General features: G+C 31.3%; 1 protein-coding gene across 2 annotated transcripts in view; it reads right to left on the bottom strand.

Moving 5' to 3' along the window:
- LOC113518231 (homeobox protein dve-1) overlaps positions 1-23,560 on the bottom strand; it is a 119,141-nt gene that overhangs the window by 56,101 nt on the left and 39,480 nt on the right. For both annotated transcript variants that reach the window (XR_008252600.1, XM_026903051.3), the window contains exon 2: positions 1,942-2,104. Coding sequence is in view for 1 of the 2 variants with exons in the window: in XM_026903051.3 (XP_026758852.2) it covers positions 1,942-2,104 (163 nt within the window). In the remaining variant the exon portion in view is untranslated. The remainder of the gene's footprint in view (positions 1-1,941; positions 2,105-23,560) is intronic.

The following is a 23,560-nucleotide window of genomic DNA, read 5'->3' as shown; positions in this document are numbered from 1 at the left end:
TTTCAGAAAAATATTTAGAGAACAAAAAGTGAAAAATATATAAATTCACATGAAAGATGATACAAAAATAATGGTTTATAAGAGATGAGAAGTAATATGATAATTTAGGTTAAATATAATAATTATATTCAGATGTTTTGACCACACGTCACTCCAGACGTTACACGAACTAGTCGATGTAATGATGTTTAGGAATATCAATAGAACGCGAAAATAAAAAAGTTAATACATATAAAATTATTTTATTTCTGTTATAATCAATTGGCGGTGGCCTTTGATATATCTTTAACGGCTCTTCGTGTAAAAGGTATGGGTAAATCAATTATGGCATCAGATTAACGTCGAGATGAGCGCGGATGTACAGACAAAAGGACGAGGGGACTGCGCGTGACTATGAATAATGTTCGTATGTATATCAGTACTGACTTAATTGTTAAGCTGCGGATACAAATGTTAAGTTTCAGAGACTTGAACCAGCGCCATTTTCAAATATTTCAACAGAGTGTCAAAGAAGTGTTTTAAAATTGTATCAGTCGTGTAATTTTATTTGTATAAACAAAATAAAATCTAAAAATTCAACATAGGTATTTGCGCTATTAAATATGTTATATATTAGATATATTATATATTAGATGTATTATATATTAGATATATATTTATAATAAATATTTGTCTGTCATATAGGTTGAACAAATGCCATATTTTTTTTTAAATAGTTTTATTTCTTTTTTAATATATTTTTTCATTTACTGTTTATCACCAGTCATAGGAGAGTTATCGTTAGTTTAGCAAAAAATGTGTATGTGAATTATGGAAAGATCTATAATGTTTTATTGCCTGTTTTTATTACGATATTATTTTAGTATCGCAAATATAAAAACATCATCAAGAACAATTATTATAATCGGATCACTGGGTTCAAATAGTTAACCCAATTAGGTAGATATTTTAAAAAACATGTACTTACTGATAAGAAATTAAATTATTAAAGTAAGTTTAATTAAGAATGTAGTCCGTTACACAACGATTAAACATAAAGACGCAATACTTATGGAAAAAAAAATTAAAAATTTATTACAATTAAATAGCTGAAGAATTAAAAATGTCGAACACACAAATAATATAAAACCAGTGTGATTTCGTCGGTTATGAAAAATCGTTTTTTATGCGTTATATGGTTATGGATTATAATTATATTAAAATGGCGCAGCGACTACGCTATTGGTGTATGCTAACGGAAAATCAATGCGTTATATATGATAGATGAATAATAAATTCGATGAGTTGGCTCATCATGACAAAATCTCTAGGAATTGACCACGATAGTTTCCAGCGGAGACTGCGCAGAGGTCGACCTGCAGGGTATATTACTAGAAATGGCGTTGTAGAAAAAAAAATTACCATTTATCATCATGTAGAGGCGTAAGACAGGGAGATCCACTTTCTCCAAAACTTTTCATAGCAGTACTTAACAATATCGTTAAAAATATCGATTGGAGCCATAAGGGTATATGGATACTGAACAAAAGACTAACACACTTATGTTTCGCAGATAATATAGTACTTTTTAGCGAATCGGCTAGCAACCTAGAAAAAATGCTACAAGAACTAGATTTGGAAAGTAAGAAAATTGGCCTAAATATGAATGCAACCAAAACAAAGATCATGGCAAACCACAACAAAAATATATAAATATATATATATATATATATATATATATATATATATATATATATATATATATATATATATATATATATATATATATATATATATACTTTATCATTGATGATTAATTTAAAAAATATTTGTCATTTGCGCCGGATATATATGCTAATGGTGCTAATTAACGTCATCTCCAGGTTTCATTTTCTGCCGCTGTAACGTTTTCATATATTATATAATAATTGTGTAAATGTCTATTATTTTATTAAAACTTACCAGATATACTTTTAGAGAAGAGGTTATTGAAGACTTCTTTTTTAGGTGGCGTGTGTTGTGTGCGATCGTTGTGCACCGGCGCGGAGGGCGGACGCGGCGCCGCGCGTTCCTCTGACGACCGCCGCGGCGGAGTCTTGCTGCGCCGTAGCTCCGGTACCAAGTTCTGTCACAAATATTACCATTAGTTTCAATATAAATTATGTGACATTCACAATTTTGTCATGTAATTTATCAAACGATTTCAAAAAGAAGAATGTTCTCAATTCATTTGTATTTATTTATACTTGTTATCTCATAATTAAGTCAGTTATAAATCGATTTGTAAAATTCTTTTTTTATCAGAAACGATACACTTACAGGTTAGTCCTAAAAAAAATATCAAAAGAGATTCAGTAGTTTCATTTTAAAATTAATATTTTTGAAGTAGTTTTTTTTTATGGGACACAATCTTAAATGATATTCTTAACATTACCCATATTATATTTATTATAAAAAAAATATAGAATATGGAGAAATAACACCATAAATCATTTCATTTAATAATAATGATAACGATTGATATAATGATAATGATGTCCATAGTGCTGCTTATGCTTACTGGTCGAATACATAGGCGTCAGTCATAATTTGCATTGATTTCCAGTTGCATTATAAACAAAGGTCACCATGTGCTAACAATACTATCCACAACATGACTACATAACTAAATCCAGTGCAAAAAAATAAAAAATAACTCAAAATAAAACTTCATAACGAATGCAGAAGAGCAAGGCTACATATAATATAATATCACCTTTACGTTTAAAAAAAAATGAGAACAGTTTATAAATAATATTCAAGATTGTGAACAAATAACAAGTTGAAACTAATTTATGATTAAATATATATAATAATAGAAATGATGTAATGTATTCATATACTATCATTTAGGCACCCGACTGCTTGATACATTATTTGTGTAATCATCATTCTGTCTATCAAATGGTCTACACTGATCCTGCTTGTTAATATTCAATCAAGGTTTCAACTACTAATCTAAGTGTTAGTTCTACTAGCTAAAGACAATTTGGATGTAAATAAACTATACAATGGTTCCCAAGTAACGGAACATATAATTCCTATTCTATTGCGAATTGATCCACGTAATTCATGGGAGTCGGTAAAACAAAATCCCGCGGCACCAAGTTCAGCACTTTAATGTATTAGGGAGTCTTAACACTTAGTAACGACAGATAGGAGACAGTCGATACGGTACGAATATGACCATCAAATTATAATAACAATGCTTACTAACTTTAGAATTTATATCCCATTATCCTACCAAAATTATAAATGTGAAAGTATGAAAAGATATTTGTGCGTTGGAATGTTTCTTAATCACACTTAAACAGCTGAACGGATTCGAACGAAATTTAGTACAAGGGTAGATTATATTCTAAATTAACACATAGGATACTTTATCATATATAAAGTTCAATGATATATTTTACAAAATGCAAACATAATAAATGAGTGAGAGGTAGGGATGATGTAAATGTAAAAGAAACGTATAAATTTATTTTATAAGTAAAAACAAAATGCACCTATGTACATACAAGTAATGGATTAGTTTGAGAATGTTTTGTTATGTACCACATTTTTTATTCGTGTAATTCAAGTTTGTCCAGTGATTTAAAATAAAAACATAATTATGATAATATTAACAAATTACTGAGTAAATCTTGTCTATACTAATATTACAAAAAGGAAAGATATATTTTTTATGTATATTTATTTGTAACGGATATACTAAAAAACAGCTCAATTGATTTTAAAAATTCTTTCATCTATAGAACACGTAACATAATATATTATTTTCAAGAAATAAATATTACCATGAAAATTACAATAATATAATGCAAAGGATAAACAATTGGCCTATTAATATCTTTATAAAAAATAATTTATCTTTCGTTGCGTCTGTCTGTTTAATTTATAAAAGAAAAAACTCTGTTATTTTTAATACCAATATTCACTTCGTATAAGTGCGAGTGGTCCTTTATTCTATTAGTTGTCGGTACACTTGCATGCAATAATTTTGTATGCACCACGTGATATGCAGTGAACAAACGTGCAACAAATATATAAATAGCTGCACAAACCCGTACCGTTCATTTTCACACATTTTTGTAACGTAACTGTAACTTGTTTTCAACCTTACAAATATAGGCAAGAAGTTTTATTATATTTAATATTTTATTACATGTACAAAGTAGATTAACAATCCACATTGATTTAAAAAAACATAAATATGCAAAAAGCTAGTTTAATTCATGAGAATAGATTTTATATATACGTAGATACACATAAATGAAATATGTAAACTTGTAACCTAATAATAGTAGATCTAATGAGAAAAGGATTGTTAGCAATGGTTACTAGTAAAATACCCAATCAGGTCAGAACCTCAACGCGGTTCCCCCTGGAAATCGGCATGGTTAATACTTGTCGAATTCATCACTACGGGCCGACCAGTGTGCCCTACCAATGTATACCGATAGCGCAAGCGTGGTTGCCAGTCCTTTTTCGTCCATTAAAAAATAAAGCAAAATAGTAGATATAACTACATTAGACAGTACTATAATTAGAGATAATCCTTACTCCGAATTTTATCGCTCGAAAAAAAAACGTCCAAGAATATTCGTAGTGCGTATACGAATTTGTATCTTATATATTTATATCATAATTTTTTTCTGACGTCACTAACAAATAGAGTATACATAACTAAGCGTTTCTAGTCGAGTTTCTGAAATTTATTTGTATAGAGACATCTATATACAGCAAATTAATCTATATTACAAATACTATGTAAGCCCAACGTCTCCAACTGTTGCACTTAAAGAGCAGTTAGAAAAAAACTTTTTTTTTTATATACTTGCATGATTTGAAAATTACGTTGCATCTAATATTTGTCCAATTCTTTAAAGACCGCAATACATTGAATAATGTAAAAAAATTAAGATTTTTATTTGTATATACATATACCGTTTTGCTAATCATTATTCCTTATAAAATATTTTAACTCATTAAATATAAGAATTTAGTCAAAAGACAAAATTGAAATTGTTCACATTTTTTTATAATGGCGCATACTACACAAATACTTACTTATGAATGATTTTTTACGAACAATTTATTTACAGTCTGTTCTCATTAACACCTGTATAAAGTAGGTACTAAAAATAAACCGAAGTAAATACAAAATATTAAATGTGTATACATTATCAATATATTTTGTTTAATTTAGAAAGACATACAACTAAATATACATAGTTTATATTTGGCTATAAAAAAGTTTAAATAGATGAACCAATGTAAGTTTATTTGCAACTCAGACGATTCCGAAATTAACTTATGGCTAAGTGTTAACTCTTTAACACATTCCTTATAAGAAATCCTAACAGTAATCTTATGTAGTCATATGTCATATGGAAAATACGCTAAAACAAAGTTATTGCCACTGTTATATTGAATCAATAATTTACACGAAGATATTTCGTTGAAGTTACGAGAATACAATAATCTCCAATCTCCATCGGTTTCTCTTTTTCACATATATATATATATATATATATATATATATATATATATATATATATATATATATATATATATATACATAGATTAGGCTTTGGTGATGTTTTTTTGGTGAGAAGAAAACATTTTACGTTTATTTTTTGATGGGTAAAAATGGAATGGTAACCCCGCCTGTCCTAACGGGATACGCTGGCGGAGTACCAGTGAAGGGTGATCGATGAGAATGAAAACAGGCCAGTTAGCCCATCATGATGAATTCACCAGGAATTAAGCATGATAGTTTCCAGGGGAAACCGCGTGGAGATCGACCTGGTTGAGTATATTGCTAGCAATAGGATTCTTAGTCGCCATTACTAACAAGCCCCTTCCCCCCCATTTTACGTATTTTTAAATACGTAGAACGTTATTTAGAGTATCATATCAGTAATATTAAGATGTATTTATTTAATAATATGTGTAGATAGAGAGATTTAAATGAGTGGAATAAACTTCCATATATTCTGATCTAAGAAAAGTCGAACCACTTAAGAGGAGGCGAGATTCAAATTGGACACTCGGTAGTTGCGTCAGTCGATACAAACTGCTCATGAGCCACTGATTACATTCATTGAATATTGTTACTATACCAGTTGACCGTATAATGGCGAATCTCAGAACGAATGATAGTGGTTTAATAAGGTTAGTGATGTACCCACATTATACACATACAAATTATACTCGTATGAAGTTGTGATATGACCACTGTTTGTTGTATTTGATACTTTATTAAGTAAATTATTTTAATATCTCAGACCTAAGTTTTGGATTTTTTTTCAGTTCATAAATTGTTGCACAAATATCTAGTTATTTTACAATTATAATAATGCGATTTAGTTTCTTTATCCGTAGTTACTTCAAATAAATAATATACCATAGATACTAATTTTTTTGCAAGACTAACTTTACTTACTTTCTTTTTTAAGAATTTTGACATCAAAATCTAATACTTTATCAAATTATACATTTATTGACAATCCTTCTGATGTTTATTAATTTTAAAATTTTTTTACGAATTGAATGGGTCTTAACATATTTCAACTGATACGTATTTTCTTTATCTAAAACTAAGGCTCGATTTTTAGACAAATGATATTGCGATGGGGAAAGCGGGGTTTCGGGCGAATCAATCAAAATGCAAGTGCACTAACAACAGCCAATGTATCGAGTTACCATAGAACCGTTCATTCCGATAGGAGTTATGTATCAAATATACCTTTCATATTGATTTAATATTAATTTAGCAACTATTGAAGTTGTAAATTTTCTTTACTTAAGGACATGTACTGATAGACTCATGATTTTATATTTTAAATACAACTATTTTGAGGCTAATATGTCTACGCATCATATTATCGTTAGAAGGCGTGTTTCACAGTGTCATCTACAAATCAGTATAAATTTTGTCGGGATTAGAGTTAAACTTAAATTCGTATGTTGCTTTTTAGTAACTTTTTTTCTTTGGTTTTAATGACACATCATGCTATCTTTTTTATCCTTTTATCTTTTTTTTTACATTCATAATTCTATTAGTTTATTCGTTATTTAGTCTAAATAGCAGAACCGATTTGTATGAAATTTTCTACACAGGTAGATCTTAATAAATCAATCAAAACACAAGTGCACCAACAACATTCAATATAGCGAGCTACCATAGAGCCGTTGATTCGCGCCACAGATACGTCTAATATCGTATTGGAATTTGTGATGCCGTTTGACCCCTGTTAACCCAGATTACGCTGCGACGCCTGATTCGTCCTCCGAACCTGATTGTGTTGTGACACAAACTGTAATGTATTATGTGTTAACTCTTGCTGCAATCACAGCTAGCACGTACCACAATTAGAATGATCATGTTCGCCGAACTTACAATTTGTTTGAACGATTTGTGTGTAATAAATTGTTGGACTTTTTGGCGGAATGTCTTTGGTCTTCTCTCTATTTCTATGGTATACCTATAAACGTTCTACTACTTATGTCGTTCTGTGCGTAAATTGTTATATAAAAATCAATGCGACGCGGTAAGAGTTCAATCGGATAACGTTTGACTGCGATGTTTGATTAAATCGCACTAAACATTTCAAATTATTGTTTCTCTCATCTTAAAATGATTTATTTATGCTCTTTAAATCACAAAGTAAGTGATTACTTTGTGATTTAAAGAGCATAAAATATTAAAAATAAATCCCACCTAAATACATATATGTGTCAGAAAAAAGTTATAAACAGTAGATATATTATTGTTAAAAGTTTCGTAAGACACGTTATGTTTTAATGTAATAACTAACGGTTTAACTTACGTATAATTTAGTCGAAAATGTTTGACTAGTTTCGGGACCGGTTTTTTTTTAGAGACCAAGGATGGGTGCTTATGAGTGCCTGGGCGTCGCATTTCCGCGTTTTATCAATGGTTAATGTTGAAGATGTCAAGTTGAAAGGCGGCATTGTGAGCAAGACGGATTACCAACACAGTCAGTGATAAAAACACGGCAGGCGAAGAGAAAGACTACGGAGCTCAGCCGTTCATACCCAAAGATTTTCGAACGCCCATCTTTTCTATCTGTGACGGTAGTTCGAACCCCGAAAGCTCGCGCTCAGGGGGCCAAGACGCGCAGTTAAGATCGCGCTTGCGTTCAATCCGCTCAAGATTAAGAGTCCTGAATGGTCCCGAAACAAGTCGAGCTTTCTCGCCCAAATTACGCGTAAGTTAAACCGGTAGTGATTATATTAAAAAGTAGATATATTCATTAGAACTAAACTTCATCAAAAAATTGGTATGCAAAAGTAGTTGGTTATATAAATTTTCTTTGTAGAAAGCTTAACTAGAGAAATGAATTAGAATTAACAGATTTTAGGAGAATCTATATATACCTAAGATAAACTTAATATTATTATTAGTATATATCTAAAATTACTATCTATATTCATACCAGAATCCTAGAATTATTTTTATTACTAGTTCATGAAATGTACAGTTTTAAATCACAACCAGTGAATTACATAGGTTTGTTATTGTGGATATTATATCACTCGACATATCCACATTATTACACTTATCACAAAATGTATTTACGTTAACCCAATACGTATTAACTGTTTCGTATTAAAATATATTTACTAATGAAAACCAGATAATACGCGCACAACGCATTATCTATTGTCCATTGATAAATATTAATACACTTCCGTAGTAATGTTTAATTTGAAACTAGAATGTGGGAACTATTTATGTCAATGTATGTATATTTCAACGATAGTAGAACATATAATATCTGGCAATAATATTTTTAATTACATTCGCCATATAAAGAATACAGTATGGTAAATTGCAATGAATGAAATCTCTATATATTAGGTCCTTACATATGAAATTGGCGTTTTGTACGGGACGAATATATTTTTTTTTTATAAAATATATTTAAGGAAGAGGAAGACCGAGGAATAACTACATGGGACAAATAAAAGAAACACTAGGTATCATGTCATATAGGGAGTTCAAGGATATGGCCTGGGATAGAGCTGGCTGGAAGAAGATGCATGAATTAGTTGCACCGACAAGAGGAACCTCTGAAATGAAAAGAAGATATTTAATTAATCAAAGTATGCACCGTTGTTATCTATGCACTTTTGCCATCTCATAGGTCATTGATCCCTTTATTAAAAAAACCATGGGGACGAGAATCAATAAACTCTTTAAAGGCGATTTGGACAGCCGCATTGGAGTTGATTTTTTTCCTTGTAAGAAGTTGTCCAAATTTCGGAAAAAATGGTAATCTGAAAAAAAATGGCAATGCCTGCAAAACAAGAACCGGTACACAATCCATGACCAGAATCAACCCGTGATTTAGTGTTTTATTTTATACAACTTAGAATAGCTAACAAGTTGACGGCCCACCTGATAGAGGGTGGTAACCGTCGCCTATAGACATGAACAGTATCATGGACAACAGAGTATACTATTTCGCCCATGTAACCCCCTATGCTTTGCCATTCCTGAGGACTCAGGTTTTATTCCTCTGTACCCTGTAAATTCACGCGATATCCCACCCATCAAATCAAAACACAGCCATGCAAAAGCTTTACGGTTGAAACACGAATGGGACAGAGGTACCCAAGCAAACGACTTTTGTACAAAGTCTCCCTCTGATAGATCTCTGGTAGGTTGAACCCAACTCACAGCTTGACACCGCTATGTCGACTTACGAGCTACTTTTTCGCGCTGCTTCGCTTGTATCGTGTACTTCTTTATATTCATAAGACTTTATTATATAGATATATAAGTATAAATTACTATGTTCAACATTACAATATACGCGTAAAACATTATCATCCATACTAATCTCTTCATCGAATACAGAGGCTATGCCTAATGGTGACAGACAAACAAGCACCTAAACTGCCAGATAGTAACATTTGTTTTGGTATTAATGATGTTTTCTATCGTACTGAGCCCTGATTAAATTATGCTCCGCATATTTATCTTAGATAGCATTTAGAAACCTCTTATATTTATTCATCACGAGGGCTTATCTCTTAATTCTTGAGATGTCAAAAAGCGACGTGTAAGTGCACAGGTTTTTCCATATAAATTACAAGAAAACATGATCAGCTACTTTTAAAAGACTTTCAAGAGCAGATTCGTAAATTTATGCAATATCTTTTTCGTTTTCAAACCAACTTTCATAAATGTTAAACAATCGATAAGTTTTCCTCTTGTGATAGCTTTGTATTAATTTAGTGACATTTGACTTGACAAACACATTTTTAAGCATTTTTAATATTTTTTAATGATTCTGCAGCAAGATTCTAAATAAGAATAGATTAAATAAATAATTTTTAATAATAATTCCAGTTGATAAGAATAAAAAGATACTGGACTGTCGTTTTTTGCAAGATAACTGAATTTTACAAGATATATAAAAATTTATTAAATTCGGCAATTGTGCGATAATATAAAAAAAATGTACAGCATATATTTTCAGAAGCGGCCTTCACGTAAACGTAGAATTTAATTTATATAACAAAATTTACAATTCAAAATCGTTCATTTCATAAAAATGATGATAGGGTTATAGCGAATTTTATGTTCACGGAACAATATACTAGAGAGAACATTCAACTAAATTATTAAAAAACAACACTAGTTCGTATAAAAATAGATAAATTGACATGCATAGAGATAAGAGACCGATAATTGTTGTAGATGAAGAGTATACCTACTATTTATTACATACAATAATAAAATATTTAATATTATATAAAAAATATTCATATTTAGAATTTTATCTTGAAAAATCTATTGTAAAACTATGTAACCTTTAAATTGTAATTATGTTTTTTTTTTCTTTATACTCGTACTAATGAGATGGCAAACAAGCATACGGCCCACCTGCTGGTAAGCGGTTACTGTAGCCTATGAATGCCTGCAATAACAGAGACATTACACGCCCGTTGCCGATATTAAAGGAACCTCTTTAGCCTTTTTTTGAAAAAACCTATGCTGTAATCTTTTCGAAAAACCTCGACAAATATTGTTTTATAAATGTGGTGTAACTGACATGTCAACTATTGACTGCTAACCATAACCTTATAATAAATTACACTATGGACATCATTATATGTCACTTATAAGGACTATAATATACCTACTGTAGACGCTTCTATTAACTTTCCTAAGTTGGATATAGACTAAAAGAGTTAAACAGCAATAAACAAAAGTTGCAGCTTATGTTTATTGCAGAGTAAGAGCTAAAATGAAGAATGAGTTTAAACTAGGGGTGGGTAATATAAAGCAATATCTATATATTCTAGTTACAATATCTATATACTGGTTCAATAACATATATATTAAAAATCTATTATCCAAAAAATAATATTGGGTAATAGACTTTTAACATATACCTTTTTTCCGCCATCAACATCCAGAGGAACCCAATATATAGATATCGGATCAGTATTGAATATTACCCATGCCTAGTTTAAATTATAAAAATAAAATAATATTATAATGAGAAACTATAAAACTGGGCGCCAATGCAGTTAGAACAAATAAAAAAAGATCTTGGCCAATTAATGACCCACGTGGCGTAGTACTACGATGTGCATTACTGGGGTCCCGAATTTGATCCTCGATTGGGCCAATTAAGAAAATGAAGTTTCCCGAATTGCCTCTGGGTATTTTGGATGTACTCCCAGATGTTCGTTGCTTGGTTTCTTGGAAGACAGGTTATCCTGAAGATCCAGATAGCTCGAGTATCAGGCAATTGGTGTGATTTTATAGCACTTATTATTATTATTAGATATAATTTGTCACAAAATTTTCTATTGTACGTTATATCAATTTTTGCAGCATTTTATCAGCATTATCTCCCATCTGATTTAAAAGCTTACTTCCTAACACAAGAAGCAAACGAATCGAATTATTATCAATATATTATTTAGCGTTAGCCTAAAATTAAGAAAGAACAACAACATACACATGGAAATAACAATTATTAATAGTAACAACTATTAAAAATAATAATTTACAAGCAGGATCGATGACAGGCAGGCCGCCAGTCATAAAACCAAAATTCAAAACCTTATGTAATACGAAAAAAATGTTATGTCGACCCCAAATAATTATGATAAGGACGGGAAGACATAATGTTGCACACGGAAAGGATAACGTGTATATCGATGTTTTTAGGAATTAGACAAACGAAGAAAAGGTAATTTTATTCGCAAATAAAATTCTCTCTGCTCGCACATAAACCATAAACAAAAATGTAAAGTGTAGTTCATAGAACGAGGATTCGTTCATTTTGCTAACTTCACAATGATACAAAAAGCTAATACCACTACAGCTGAAGTAAAATGATAGTAGAGTCATAATTTTAGCAGTGATATTAATTAATAAAGTCTAATTATTAATTATATGGTACAGATTTTATATTTTATAACGATTTTTATCAACTATTGAGTCAGTTCCGTCATTAAAGTAGCCGCGAACCGTGACCCCTCAATGTTTATAAGAATCAGATCACAAGACTTTATGTACCCGATTATCGGATAAAGGTCCCCAATTTTTAATGTGAGGTCACGATAATGGAAAATCATGGATCATAAATCAAACTGTTTTGCAATACTATGATCAATAATGTTCTTAAAATTGTGTTGAAATGATTAACTTAATTACATCACTAAGTAAACATTTCTACGGAATTCTACAGTTTAATAAAACGGCCGATAACGCATTTAGAATATGCTCGAATTATTTGATTATCAAACGTTTTACACTATTTTTAATTATCATAATTCCTAATTAAGTTTTAACAATTATAAGTATATTGCATTCTAATAGATTTTATCTCAAACATGAATAATCCGTGCAAATAATACATAATCATTTTTAAAAAAATTATGCATGTAGATTTCGAGCACAAGGCTGTATGGAAAAGACCTCACATTTATGATGTTTTGATAAGTAGATAAAACTATCCAGTTAATCAATAATTTATTCATATAAACATAGGCAATTATAAATTAGACACAGTGTTTTATATAAAACGATATGAATCTGATTGGAGTTGTTCGAATTTATATAATTTGAATGAATCATTTTCGAAAAAGATCAGTCAAATGAATGTCTAACTCCTTAAACAACCTCTACAGATGCAAACTACGTAATCGGACAGACGCCCTTAGGCTATGTTTACAATGACTACTGCGCCGGGAGCCGCGTCTAACACCTTAATCCATATAGGGAGCAAGACGTGCCCTTATCCGTGGTTTGCTTAGCGGCGTCGATTTAAGGATTTGTTAGAATTCTCGTATGCCGTACATACATGCTCTATTTTGATCTCACCGTAACCACGTAACTACTAAAGTGTTACATACCATCTGATGTTACACAATTTTGTTTAAATAAAAATGTTTTCATTTTTAACTTATGTTAATTTGAAAAGTATGTTTTTGTGTAATTTATTCGTATCTAGAAGCTCCTCTGATCGAGCCTTAAGAATAATATTGGGTTAAGGTGCCTATGATAATAAATATTCGGTACCTAATGACCCAAAACGCAAAAGATAGTTTGTCAATTTTGATATTGGAAAAGATGAGAGATATGTTATAATTTAAATCGCTATTCCTTTTTTCTGAATCAGCTTGTTATGTACATATACAACTTATTTTAATTAAATACACGCCAGTTATCAATGATATAAGTAGCTGACCGTATTTATTAACCAATCATTTTGCCGTTCCCACGTTACAATTATACAAATAAATATTTAAATTAAATCGGAAATTGCTATACAATAATTTTGATACCTTATCGATGAAATAAATTTTGAATTAAAATTGATATCTAGAACATTATTATTTCAACCTATTTATAAATATTATTATTTAAATTTACATTAATTGATTGGATAAATTGACTGTATTATTTCAGTATATTAATTAATTATTTTTTTAATTCAATTACAAAATACTGTATCTGTACATAAGAGTACAACATGTGTGTAAGGGAATCACTTTGTTATATATGTAATGTCCTTCCACGAGTATACAATTATGTACTTAATTATACGAGACATGCGAATATACAAAATTTCATTGCGAAAAATACCAAGTTTTATTATCGGTCAAGTAAATGTAAAAATGCATAATATCATGTTATGTCGTGACATATGTAGTTTCTAACATATCAGTCGTTGTTTATAATTTAAAAGCTGTTTTAATCTATGTTAATAAGTACACAAATACTTTTAATACTCAATTCAAAATATAATAAAATAAAATAAATGATAACAGTGGTAATAAAATAATTTGATTATGCAGCTGAAGTAAGTGATATTGTATCTTGAGGAAATTACACACCAAAATTATATCACTACATTATCTTTCTTTGAATGTATTTAATAGATGTAGAGATGAAAACTGCAGTACAATGACGAAATAGAGAAGTAAATTTTGAGATAAATTTAAATTTACTGTTTTAATAAAAACTTAAGTTAGTTTTTAAAAACATAGAATAAATGTTTGATGATGTAAAAAGATAATAATAATAAGTACAAAACAATTACACTTATTCTTACCCTGAGTATATTAAAAACAGACAACAATCGTCTGGGAGCGCAAGCCAAAATACCCAAACATGTGCCAATTTACTCGTAGAAAGATCTTTTCCAAAATAGCCCGACCAGGAATCGAACTCGGGTTCTCTTTTACGTAAAGCAACGTGCTCATCGCTGTACCACGGAGGTAGAGCAATGTTGATGAACAACGAGATATTACGTAGACACATTAGATTGAGCATTTGTATTTAAAACACACAATGTTATTATAATATAAATATATAAATATTTGTAAAAGAATCGAATAGAAACATTTATTGCCAGTAAAATTTACAATTAGAATATAAAATATATATAACATATACAAAAAGTGTACCATATTAGGCAAAAGGAACCGGCTCAGCTGATGCTGTGAGTGTCCCAGCGCAATGTGAACAGCTGCACAGCGCTGGTTTTCAGTCAGTCCCTCTCTTAACAAAACATAACCATAGTGCAGGGTACCACTGTAAATTGCTTCTTACAAGAATTATTTCGCAAATATACTAATTAAAAAAAAAGGAAGTTAAAAGGTAACTGCGGTTGCCAACCAGCCTGCCAAGCGTGGAACTACTGGCAAAACTCCCCTTATGGGGAAGATTTATGTTCAGCAGTTTATAGTTAACGGCTGAAACAATTATGTAATTATATTTTGCCTCGCGACAAGCATGTTTTTAGTGAGCAAATAAAAAGCATTACAAAATTGAATATGGAACCAACACGAATACATCTATTAATGTAAACACTATCAATTGAATAGTATGATAGACGAATTAAGAACCGCCTCCTTTCGAAAGTTGCTTAAATTGGCATAATTAAACTAGAAAAAAAAGTTTTCTCATTTCGCTTAATCTAATAAAAAATAGATCACCTATTGCCATAACGATGACCTTAAAACTTTTCTCTTATTTCTCAGGGCACACCTGAAACCACCATGAGTAAGTGGTAAGGCTGCCATACTTTCTCGGGGGAAGGAATTGTTAGTACTGCGGACTGCCAGTCCCATGGCCAGCAATATACCCTATCACGTGGACCTCTCCGCGGTCTCCTCTGGAAACCATCGTACAGAATTCCAAGTGTATTCATCACGATGAGCTAACTTGCCTTAGCATTTTTACCTATTATTCCTCACTGGTGCCCCGTCAGTGTATACCGTTAACGCCAGCGGATTTACCATTCCATTATTGTCCATTCAGAAAAAACATGCTTTCTCAGAATATTGTCACCACTTTATCATTTTTTTTATCGTTCGTCAAAATTTTGGACACAAATTAAATTTATGATACTTACAATGACAAACAAGCCGACGGTCTACCTGATGAAAAGTAGTTACTGCGCCTATAGACAGTACCATAGATAAAGACATTACCATAGCCAAGTATTTTTCGGCCAATTCAGAATTTATTACCATTAGTATTTTAGTTCTTATGAATCAGGACTATTAACTAGGCCACGAATCTCTAATTGGATTAGACTTAGTTCTTACTCATAACGACTTTCACGTGGAATTTAAAATGATTTAAATTTTCTAACTGTCGAATATTTTAAGAGTAACATAATTTTTTTTATACCGCAAAATAATATAAAAGTAATTTCCCTCCTCTTAACATCCCCTTGTTAGACGCGTGTTTTCCCCCTTAAAAGAAGGATATAGGCAACTGTCATCATACCCTCGAGGATTTAGTAGTTATATGGTTTCATTTATTGTCCTCCTTGTCTTACCATCCTTGTCTTACACCGGTTTGTTGTCCTTTATTTCCGTAGTTCTTGATATTATGATGATTGAATAAAGTGGTGACAGACTGTTTTACGTAATGAGGTCCCGGGTTTGATTCTCGTTCAATTTAGGAGTTTTCTAAATTGACTCGGATCTGGATGTACTGGGTTATACCATCAGATGTTATTTGACTAGTTCCTCATGACATGGCTAGTTCTTCATGCTTGAGGATCAATCGATTAGTGTGATTGTATGACACTTATCATTATTATGATATGTATATATTATCTATAAGTACTTTATATGTTGTAGGTACACACAATCCTTGTATACTTAGTACACTTTTAAAATAATCCATTAAAACATTTTCGCGTTTATTATCACGTTTCCTATTATACGTGGATAGATACGTAGATACAAAAGTGTGAATACGATTTTCGGTTAATTCCAAGAGAAGTATGAGCATTCCATTAACACGGACCCGCTACAATGTCGTAATTAGTGTCATTTGCACTATTTTTGGACGGGATAAACATAAGAGGGTATATTGTCGAACGGCCCACAAATTGGAAACAAATGGTTAGTCTTCAAAGTGCTAACTTAATTTGTTCGGCTTTCGCTAACATGTGAGCAATCAGTGTGATCGCTCAGAGAGCTCTGTTATTGCTACACGTATATGAGATTCGGTTCAGTTCAAATTTACCGTTATAATACGCGTTTTTAGTTCGATTGTTCCATTCATGTAAATGCAGTACAACGAATTTAAATTCTGCATATTATATGCAATTTCCTTTTATTACTTTATCCTCGCTGTATACAAATGTGAAAATTATTAAACGTCTTCAAATATTTGGATATCGATTACTCAGTCACAATTAAACTACTGAACTAATTTCTTTGAAATTTGATACACAGATGGACGAAATTAATGGAATAATTCATAGTTTATGTTTTATCTTAATCCAATAAGGCGGCATGCAGTCATTAAATAAAGACATAAAAATATATTTAATCGTTATAAATATAACGATAACGAAGTCCTTCGATAATTGTGTGTAAAATTTAATTTCAATCAAGTGCTTATTATGGATAATAAATCTTTAATCATTTTGACATAAATAAATGAAAAAATACAAAACTTAATAAAAATTACAATCTCTTTGAATAATACACACAATAACGAAAATAAATCTGTTTAAAAACACATAATTAGATGACATAAGGTACCGATAATGTACGAGAATTAAGGATTATCTATTTACCTACCATAAATTTTGAAAAATATTTGAAATATCCATAATTTCAAGTTTTTAATCTCAGCTGTTTAGAATATATTTAAATATATCGCCGTTTTGTAAAAGCATAGAATGGGCGATCAATCTTTGTGTCTTTCTATATATCGTGTGCGTTGTATGAGGCGAGTTATACCACGTTTATTTAATACATTATGGGTAACAATGAATATATTTAACATCACCATACTATATCAGCTGTCAACCCACCTGAACATAGAAGTGGCATCTACTGACAGAATTTTATGGGAGCCTCTTCTATGTTCAGCAGTGGAAAGTTAACAGCTGATATAATATGGTATGTTAAATATATTCATTGTTATGTTATAATGTAGTAAATAAACGTGGTATAACTCTAGTTAGATTAACTTACAGATATATATATCTAGAGCGAACACAACTTGTCCTGTTCGTTGTTTCTTTGAATTCTTTTAAAAACATTGATACGCATTCGTGTCTTTTGTATAAATACCGCGCTAGATAAGGCACGTTAGGGATTATCCGGCTCGCAAGATATGGATAAGGTAACCTCGATAATGCCTTAATTACTCGCACATTATCGGTTTATGTTGTGGATTACCGTGATTATTAAACAGATTTATTAATTCGTTATCGCATTTCATTGTCGGTATGCACTATTCAAAGAGATTGTCGGATTATTTATTAAGTTTTAGTATTTTTTCGTGGATTTATGTCAAAATGATTAAAGATTTATTATCCATAATAAGCACTTGATTGAAATTAAATTTTCACACAATTATCGAAGGTCTTCGTTATCGTTATATTTATAACGATTAAATATATTTTTATGTCTTTATTTAATGACTGCATGCCGCCTTATTGGATTAAGATAAAACATAAACTATGAATTATTCCATTAATTTCGTCCATAATTCTTTTTACTATCGACAGTATTTACTCATACACTGGTCTCATATTAATTTTATAACGATTGATATGTCGTTTTTAGCAGAATTAAATCTTAAATTATCTAATTTAAAAACAAGACTTTAGTAGAACAAATACGATAAAAATTTGCGTATCGTATGTGACATTGAGTATGTCTGCAAACTTCGATAAATTAGTTAATTATTTTTGGTGTAAATAAGATGTTTAGTAGAAAATAGGTATGGAGATTGATAAGAAGTATCGTGTGAGATATAAAAGTTTATGTCTGACACTTATTTACATTAATGTAATTCTAAAAATAATAATTAAGAGGGAATAATTTGTTAGCAAATCCTACTGCTTGAGATAAAATTGTTATTACATTTATATATTTCATATGAAACTGAAGCAAATTACCTATACGATGATATCAATATTATAATTATAATAAATTAGTGAAACTAACAGCTTCATCATCACTAATATTACAAACGTGAAATTTTTTATTTGTTTATTTGATATGCCGTTAACTAATCGTCATAAAATCATACAAGTATTAGAATTTCATTAAAAGAACATATTATACACTACTTTTATTCCCAAAAGTTTAAACGAAGTCGCAAGCTTTACCCACGACTTTATCCGCATGGCCGGAATGTGTTCACTGGTCAGGGTAAAGTATATAGGATGATTTCCATGCAGCGACAACCGATTGCGTCCGGCAAGATGTCGACGCATACGATCGGCTCCATACCGTCGTTTGCGAACGTATCTGTTTCTGCGCCTAGTCAAACAGTTTCATTCAGTTGGCGTAATATTGCATTAAAAGAAGAAAAAATAATCATAAAACACAGAAGAGGAAAAGAAAAATAAGTGGTACCGCCCGGTCACGGCCTTGAACGTATACGACGACAGCTGAAAAGAACCGATAGGATATGACGACGGACGATCGGAGCCGATCGCGCGCCGCAGCATATTTTCGGCTACAATGCCCGTGAAAACGCCCATAAGCTATTTACTGTGCACGGCTCGATAATATAAATTTTTAATACTGTGTACACGATTTAATGTCATTTAAAAATTGTAAAACCGGTTCCGATCCGATTCGATGCCAGTTATTTGGTGGATATCATCCTTAAATCCATCTCCATTCCATATAGTATGTTCAATTTCATAATTATTGATAATAATAAACACACATTGACATTTATTATATTGATAAAGATATTTATTTATAGATTCCATATCAAAGCTTAGTAGAAAATTAGATACATAATCTTTAACTAGATAACAAAAATCATGGTTCTGTAAATGACGTTCGCAAACCATAGCATGCCTTCTCGAACAAAATAAAACTTTAAAAAAAAGAACATAAAAAAATCTTGGTAGTCACGAACGAAATTGGATGAATGTCAATCTATTATCATCTAAAGAATAAACTATTGTCATCGCAGTTTTTTATTGAAAACGTCGACGGTCAGAAAGTTAAGAAACAACAAACATTTTTACTATCGTAGTAAAATCAAATAAAGTTGCTTTGGGTGCTGTTGATTTTGTGGATGAAAAAAGAAAGAAAATAAATCCTTTCTTTTACAGCACGGAAAAATACTTTATACTAGTTTATACCTGCTACTTCGTTCATGTTACCAGTATATATTGATTAACCGAGATAAAAAAATAACCTATGTCTATCTCCGTTCCCAATTTAGTGTTAATTGGTCGAGCCATTAAAGCACTAAGAGATAATAAAGTCACTTTAACATTTATAATATTAGTAAAAGTTTAGACAAATTTCACAAAATCAAATCGCCTTATAATAACAAATCTCTGAAATCATAGAGCGTAATTATTTAATATAAGTCCCTTGTCTTTTTTTCTTTACTATTAAATGAGAAAATAAGTTTGTTTATTGCCTCTTAACGGCTCAACCAATCTTCATTAAATTTGGCGTACTATACTATACATATGGTATGAAGAAGAATACTTGAAGTGGCAACTTTTTCTCTCGGTTCAAGCCGATGATATTGTGAGCACAAATGTTGTTTATAAATACAGTTCTTATTGGACAGAAAATATATTCCTACTGAAACAGCAGACAAACCAATGAACAGATGCACAATAAAAGCGCTGATTGGAAAAAAAGTATAATGATGAAATAAGGCATGATTTTTGGATAAAATAACTAAGATTTAATTAAAAAGGAAACAAAACCCATTAATAAGCTGATTTCATCGAAATTACACAAATGGTGTAACTATGCATCCAGAAATATTATTTTCAATACCAGCATTAAACGAGATTAAACTACTAAAACAATTAGATACATTTACAATATATTTTTTTAAATGATAAACAATATCAGATTATAATGCTGGGTATATTTAATATATTTCATATTGTTAATCAATAATATAATACCAAACATACTACTCCACTATGCAGTTCATAGTCAGTAGTCACGATATATAAATCACTATCCATACATAATTACAAATGTGCCTATTTGAAAAATTTTAATCGATAGAAAACACTGCATTCAATATATTAACACTTAAGAATACGAGTAAACCTGTTTATAGTCGACAAGAAGATTCTTTACCATCATGATTATCGCTAATTAATACTCAAGTAGTACACGGTTTAAATGGAATAACCCAGTTAAGCCACTTATGAGTGAATAGATTTATCAAGGTATATTACAGCCAGTGAATAGACAAACCATTGTTTTGATTGATGTGTCATAAATTATGCAATGTTGCAATCATGAATAAGGCGCCGTCTACTGCTTTAAAGGAACTTTGGGAACACGATATGAACAAAAAAGCTATCAATGAGACCGCGGGCGATTCGCAGAGCACATTAGATATTGTTGACAAAACTTCCTCCTTGATTAATATGCATCGACAGGTAATGTCGAGTACGTGCTGTGGCCCGCCGCCGCGGCCGCCACCAGACCATACACAACATTTTTACATGCGCGCCGCATCCATGCAAAATTTTAGGCGCGGATGCGTTTGCTGACATAACGATGTCCAGCAAAATGTAGCCACCTTTCCACGTTCCGTCTCTTTGTCTGCTCCGTTCATTACCCTCGCGTTAGACAAGAAAGGAAACGTTAGCTCCAATGCGTTTGGCAACCATGTAACGTATTCGGTAAAAGCGAGTTTTGACCACCGCCGGCGCATTCCCATGCAAGGTATGCCTACAGGAGCTATGCCGACAATTTAAATATTACGGCTACTCAAAAACGTGAGAGGTAGGTAACAAGAAAACCCGTGTGGGCTCAGACTCGGCAAATTTTGGTTGCACTGAATCCGAGAAAAAACATAATAAGGGGCGACATTGTCTTGTAATTAAATTGTGGCGATCCATATAATAACAATATGCGCTTTAATTTCTTCTATAGGGACTTTCAGAGTTAATAAGAAGATATAATGTCTCGTGCTTACATCCCAAGATTATGTGTCATAAAAATACTTAAAGTTTTGGATCTGAGAATCCGGTTGACAAGATTCGTGTGCATTGTACACTCAGTGTGCATCGACATCCATGGACAGCCGCCATTCCCATGTCGGCGACGAAAAAAATATTCAAATGGATTCACGCGCGCGCCTCCGTCCGAATTTTGCAATTCGTCGTTTGATGCGCCCGCGCCGATTCCGGCAAATCCGTCGCGTCGGAAGTGCGTGGCGTGCGCCGCCCCGACGCCATCGTCGATGTGTCGATATGCTCACATGGAGTCATTGACCTCGATCAGGACCTCTGATAATAGTTATCCGATAGACCGTTATTGGTTAGATTAAAAAGCCGAACGAAATTCGTCTTGTCATCGTACTGAATTGAGTTTTACTTTCAATTTAGAAAAACAATCAAATCGTTGTTGTTGTTGTGAACATCTATGAATAGTAAATGATTTACATATTAAATGATTAAAAGAGAATCATCTATCATTAGTCACTTAAAAGATAGTGAAGTAATAAAGATAACAGATAATGTCAAATAATTGATTTATAACTTGGAATAAAAAGAAATTGATTTGCAAATATTTCACGTCGATGTTAAGTATTCTCCTCACTAATCCCAGTAAGGCGTATATGGTCACACAATGCACTTATTATTCGGCAGTTCAGTTTCTAAGTAAATTGCATACAGACAAACACACTATATTTGGCCGTTGATATGACGAGTGCGTCTGGGCTTTCAATGACTGCATAATGAAAAATATGATTCAGACTGTTATCGGCAAATTATTATAATAGCCAACAGGAAGTAAATAAAACTAGATATTGTACATTAATAACACATGTATATTACATACTAATTGTGTCAAATTCATGATATCTCCTGGTGTATAAATATCTCAATCTTCAAAATGTACTTATTTTTACGGTGTTAAAACTGTAATATTGTACTTAAAATTTTAAGAAATGCTATTGTTTCCAAGGTAGCTTGCTTACCTGTATTTATGAGGCTTAAAAATTGAGATGAGAAAGCTGGGAATATCCTTTGTTTATCACATTACGTCAAAGTTAAACAATAAACAGTATTATCTGTTTAACGGTAAGATGCCAAGGACATTATAAAAAAATCTACCTGTTTTACTTATACTGTAATACTTAAATTTCTATTGAGGTGCTAACATTTCTTAGTGTTAGGATAAAATTATCAAGAAATTATAAATTTTATGATGATTTTAAATACAAGAAGTTGTCAAATTTATAAACAAAAGGCAATATTATAAACAATTACGTTTGATGACGTGAAATTTCTGAAAATCGATTAAAAAAGAATTTACAGATTATGAGCATTTAAAAGTAAAAAACGTGATCATTTAATTTAAAAAAAAAATCCAATTTAATGTAACGAAAAAATGGCTCGATGGATCGAATTGAAACTCTGTAGGGTTTTAAGGAGTATGATCTGTAAAAGACACACTGAACATTAGTCACTTCCCCAATATTCTCAATATGACACGTGATTTTCTAGAAGACCCCTAAAAGTCCTATTTTTTACAA

Source organism: Galleria mellonella, unplaced genomic scaffold (assembly GCF_026898425.1).
Source record: "Galleria mellonella isolate WM207_F2 unplaced genomic scaffold, CSIRO_AGI_GalMel_v1 utg171, whole genome shotgun sequence".
Taxonomy (NCBI): Eukaryota; Metazoa; Arthropoda; class Insecta; order Lepidoptera; family Pyralidae; genus Galleria; species Galleria mellonella.
This window is presented reverse-complemented; position numbering and strand designations above follow the sequence as displayed.